Here is a 4,590-nt window from a genome sequence, read left to right on the forward strand (position 1 = left end):
GAAGATTCATTGCCACTCGTGGAAAACCGAAACAGATAATTTCCGACAATGCTTCCCAGTTCAAAGTAGTAAAGTCAACTGTTCAGAAAGCATGGCAACTCTCTTCGACATGTCCTGACATACAAAGTTACCTGGCCAACGAAGGCATAAAGTAGAGCTTCATCATTGAACTGGCCCCCTGGATGACGGTTTTATGAAAGACTTATCGGACTTGTAAAGCAGTCTCTTCGAAAGAGTATTGGAAAGATTTGTCTTACTATGGTTTAACTGGAAACGAAGCAGTTGACAATTCCCGGCCATTGGTCTATGTCGGAGCTGACTTCAGCTCTGGATTCACACTCACCCCGGGAGATTTCCTCAGCCTAAACCCAAAAACAGGCATACTATCCCTAGCAGAAGAAGATCGACAGCAAGACCCAGATTTCCTTAATGAGTTGAGTTCTTCACAAAAACTCCTTGACTTGTGGCGTAAAGTCAGCAACATCTTGACATGTTTTGAAAGCTATGGTTCGACGAGTACGTACTGAGTTTGCGTGAACGGACTCAGAAACACTTAAAAGCTCCTAGGACACAATCCTCCACCCAACCTACTAAAGGATACGTTGTACTTTTAAGGAAAGTTCGCCACGAGGTACTTGGAAGTAAGCCGTTGTAGAGGAACTCATTTCAAGTACTGACGGGGAAATCAAAGCATCTACAGGCCGAACAGCGTCAAGAAAGTTACTAAACCGTACGCTCAACTTCCTGTTCCCCCTGGAATGTGCTGAACAAAGAGAGACCCCAGTCCAGCCCAACCGAAGTGAGGATGACCAGTATGATGCAAGCCACCAGAGGAGCGGACAGACACCTGGGCATGAGCGCCCTATCCGGAGGGCAGCTGTTAAAGCAAGACAAGCCCTAAACAGACTGCTGAACATTTAATCCTGATCGCAAATTGTTATCTTGTTTTTGTTTTTTTGTTTTTTTTTTTCAATGTTTCTCTGTGACAACTCCATTTCGTTCAGTTGAAATTTCTTTTCATCAGGAACATTGACAGTTAGAACTTCTCGGGTGGGGAGTGTCGCGGAGGGCCTAGTAACCACTCCTGCAGAGCATGTGCTCTGACCAAGAATCTTTTCCTCAATGTAAAATCAGTCGTTTGTTGTGTTAGTGAATAAAGAAAAATCGCGTTCGCGACACCTTCACTATCTACTCTATGTCGTCTGACGCTATGGACACGTTCTTCAATGACAGAAGAACGTCTTAGCGGCCTCGCAATGATACTTGCAACGCCAAAGGATATTTATGAACGAAAATCAAACTGGAGACATCTTTTAAGGCCGGTTTACACGGTGCGACTTGTCGGCCCGATTTTTGGCGGCGGCTTTGAAAAAAATCGGCCCGACATAAAAAATCTGTTGCACTGCAACAGATTTTTTATGTCGGGCCGATTTTTTTCAAAGCCGCCGCCAAAAATCGGGCCGACAAGTCGTACCGTGTAAACCGGCCTTTAAAGGTAAGCTAGCCAAACATCATGCAGTATTGTGAAATGTCTCGTGTACTAGTGCTTGAATATACGGCGTGTTTCAAATTAACAGGACCTAAGAAATAAGCACTTGTAAGAGCCGAAAACACCTGCCTTTTCCCACCTATTCGAGGTCGATTTTTCGAATACATATCTCATGACAAAATATCGTCTCGGAGCTTCCAAATTTGAAAATGTTCTGGGGGAGGATACCCCCAGTATACCCCAGACCCTCCTACAAGGATCGTGCCTTCGGCACGCGAGATAATGCCCCCTCCACCCGTGTTACAAAAAACAGACCTCGCCCAGAAAATCGAAAATCTGCCCTCTCTCTTGGTTTGGAGAGCAGTGGTGAAGGAGTAGTCGCCTCCCTCCAATGTGGCCCGGGTTTGATTCTCAAACTCAGTGAAAATACATATGGAGGTTTCCTTTTTTTTTGGCTCTCTTCTTTGCTTCGAGAGGTTTTCCGATCTCCTAAAAAGCCAACATTTCATTGGATTTGTTAGATAGTGTACATACTCCGTGTTAGCGTAAGTGTGCTATTCGCAAGTGCCGTATGAACAGATTGAAGTATATTTCCGGTCAAATATGAAGTCTACTTGTTAAGTCGGCCATGCTTTATCCCAATATTATTATATGGGACGGGAGTGTTTTACCCATTAACTAAAACACTTGTAGAATCAATACGACCATTACATCCGGGAACCGAGTGGCGTATTTTCGTATGTAAGAGAAGCGTTCATATTAGGGCCGTTTATACGAGAGAAAATAAGCCGCGGCTTACTCTGGCCGCGGCTTACATAAGACGCGAACACCCCGTATAAATGGTACAAAACCTACGTTCACGGCTTTCTCAAGCAGCGGCTTATCCTGGCCTGGGAGTTTTTACTCGTATAAATAGTTCCTTTCTCGTATTATGTACGCCGCGGCTTACTTTTTCTCGTATAAACGGACCTAATAAGCCGTGGCTTACTCTGGCCGCGGCGTACATAATACGAGAAAGGAACTATTTATACGAGTATTAACTCCCAGGCCAGGATAAGCCTTGGCTTGAGAAAGCCGTGAACGTAGGTTTTGTACCATTTATACGGGGTGTTCGCGTCTTACGTAATCCGCGGCCAGAGTAAGCCGTGGCTTATTTTCTCTCGTATAGACGGCCATATTGAGCAACGAGGTTGCGATTCCGACTTTTTTCCCGCCCTTTTTTGTTTGTATTAATACCCAGTATTTGTATTAAAGCCTGCTTTTCAATCTCTACCATGTATTATTGTCCATATAATAAAAAGAAAATCATATTATTGTTCTTGCCACAACGTCATTGCCGTCATGTTGGTGGTAGAAAACAAAAGATCTCTCGTTAGCTTCTTTTGTTCGTCCACCAGAAGTGGTACATTTCTCTATTGTTATTGGTGTCTGTAGAGGTTGGTGGCATAATCATTGTTTGCAGTTTCTCCAGGGACAAGATGTCCAACAGAAATCGAAAACAATGCCTATGCATTTTCTTTTGGGGGGGGGGGGGGGGGGGGGTAAAAGATGTGTATTATGGGATTTGTGCAAGTAGAGAATAACTTTGTACGCAACAAAATGCGTTAGCTAACTTTCATTCACGCGACACTCAACCTCAGTAGCTTGCGACGGCCTCCCTTAGCCACCGCGCACTTATGCAGAAGAAATGAAGATCAATGGTCATTACAAAGTTCCGTAATCCAAGGCTTTATTTTTTAAGAGAGCTATATCAACAAATTATATCTTGAGTCACTTTTATCATTACATCTTTTCAAATTTGGCTTCCCTTTAGCCAAAATATCTCAAGTAAAACTATATTGCACATATTTATAAATACATAGGTACAAGGTTACATAGGTGATTACATAGGTGATTAAAAATATGCATTTTCTTTAAAACCATTAATTTCTTCGTCTATCACCTTGACAAAACGGCCTGCGGCCATTTTGAAAAAAACCGCTTAGGTGATTAGCACGTAATAAACACCCCAAGTGCAACCAATCATCGCAGAGAATTTTCAAGAATAACCTACGTAATTATACTAAGCTTAATTTAATATTTATTTTATATACTCGACAGAATATCGCGTTTGTGATGGCTCATTGACGAAGGCATAAATAGGTTATAGAGTGCAAAGGAAGTTAAAGAGTACAATACGGAAACAAGGCGATGGAGAAATTTTGTTCAGTATACAGCTTATTCCAAAATGGCCGCCATTTTTAGTATTCTTTTGTTTCCTTACAAAATGGCCATTCTCGCCCCATTTTTTGCTCAGTCAAAAAACATCGAAAAGCTCGCTTCTCAATTCTTTTCTGTGCCACACGGAAACGCTTGCTACGCAGGCTACAATCAAACAAAAGAATAATAAATTGGCGGCCATTTTCGAATAAGGCGTATATAATAAATAAAAAATCGTATACACTTGCTCGTGTATGTCGTGATGTATGGTCTATACGTTCACTCGTGACGCTTTTAAAGTTTTAAAATTGCATTCGTCTACGGCACGTTTAATTTGGCGACCTTTCAAAACATTTCTCGTACCCACAAATCACCAAATGCATTGGTGTTCATACGATTTCTTATATCAAACTCCATGAACTTCAACAAGCTAGAAGATTTTCTACTTATGAGCTATGTTTCGTCATCAGACTATTTCCTAGAACATCCGAGTTTGAAGGTGCGTTGGTAAAAATGGTGCCAACAAATGCATGGGATCCCCAGAGTGGATGGGAAATGACTTTACAGCAACCAAGATCCATGATGTTAAAACCCAAGTGATTAAATCGCTCATCCGTCTCAAATAAAGTGCTGTTTGTGTGTGGTCCAAAGAACTAGAAAGAAAGAAAGAAACATAAGTAGCAAAGTTTCTAAAATTCACCGACAAGTCATGAGGGTGAAATCTGACGGAAACGCGCTTTCAGATGGCCGTTTCTTGAAAGTCTAGAAACTTTTCAGGCTTATTTCGATTGCCAAGAAAGAGAAGCCACAGGTAGATCACGTCTAAAATACAGTCAAGGTTGTCTTAATCCAGGCTTTGAAAAACTGACAAAAAAAATATTCCTTAATTTGTAAAAACAACT

At 41.8% G+C, this 4,590-nt stretch overlaps 1 protein-coding gene across 1 annotated transcript in view; it reads right to left on the reverse strand.

Annotated features, from left to right (window-relative positions):
* Positions 1 to 3,201: 3,201 nt before the first annotated feature.
* Positions 3,202 to 4,590, reverse strand: part of LOC137967251 (cobalamin trafficking protein CblD-like) — a 12,881-nt gene continuing 11,492 nt past the window's right edge. The window contains exon 6 of the mRNA XM_068813770.1: positions 3,202 to 4,341. Within this exon, the coding sequence (XP_068669871.1) occupies positions 4,135 to 4,341 (207 nt within the window). The 3' untranslated portion in view covers positions 3,202 to 4,134. The remainder of the gene's footprint in view (positions 4,342 to 4,590) is intronic.

Source organism: Montipora foliosa, chromosome 8, assembly GCF_036669935.1.
Source record: "Montipora foliosa isolate CH-2021 chromosome 8, ASM3666993v2, whole genome shotgun sequence".
Classification (NCBI taxonomy): domain Eukaryota; kingdom Metazoa; phylum Cnidaria; class Anthozoa; order Scleractinia; family Acroporidae; genus Montipora; species Montipora foliosa.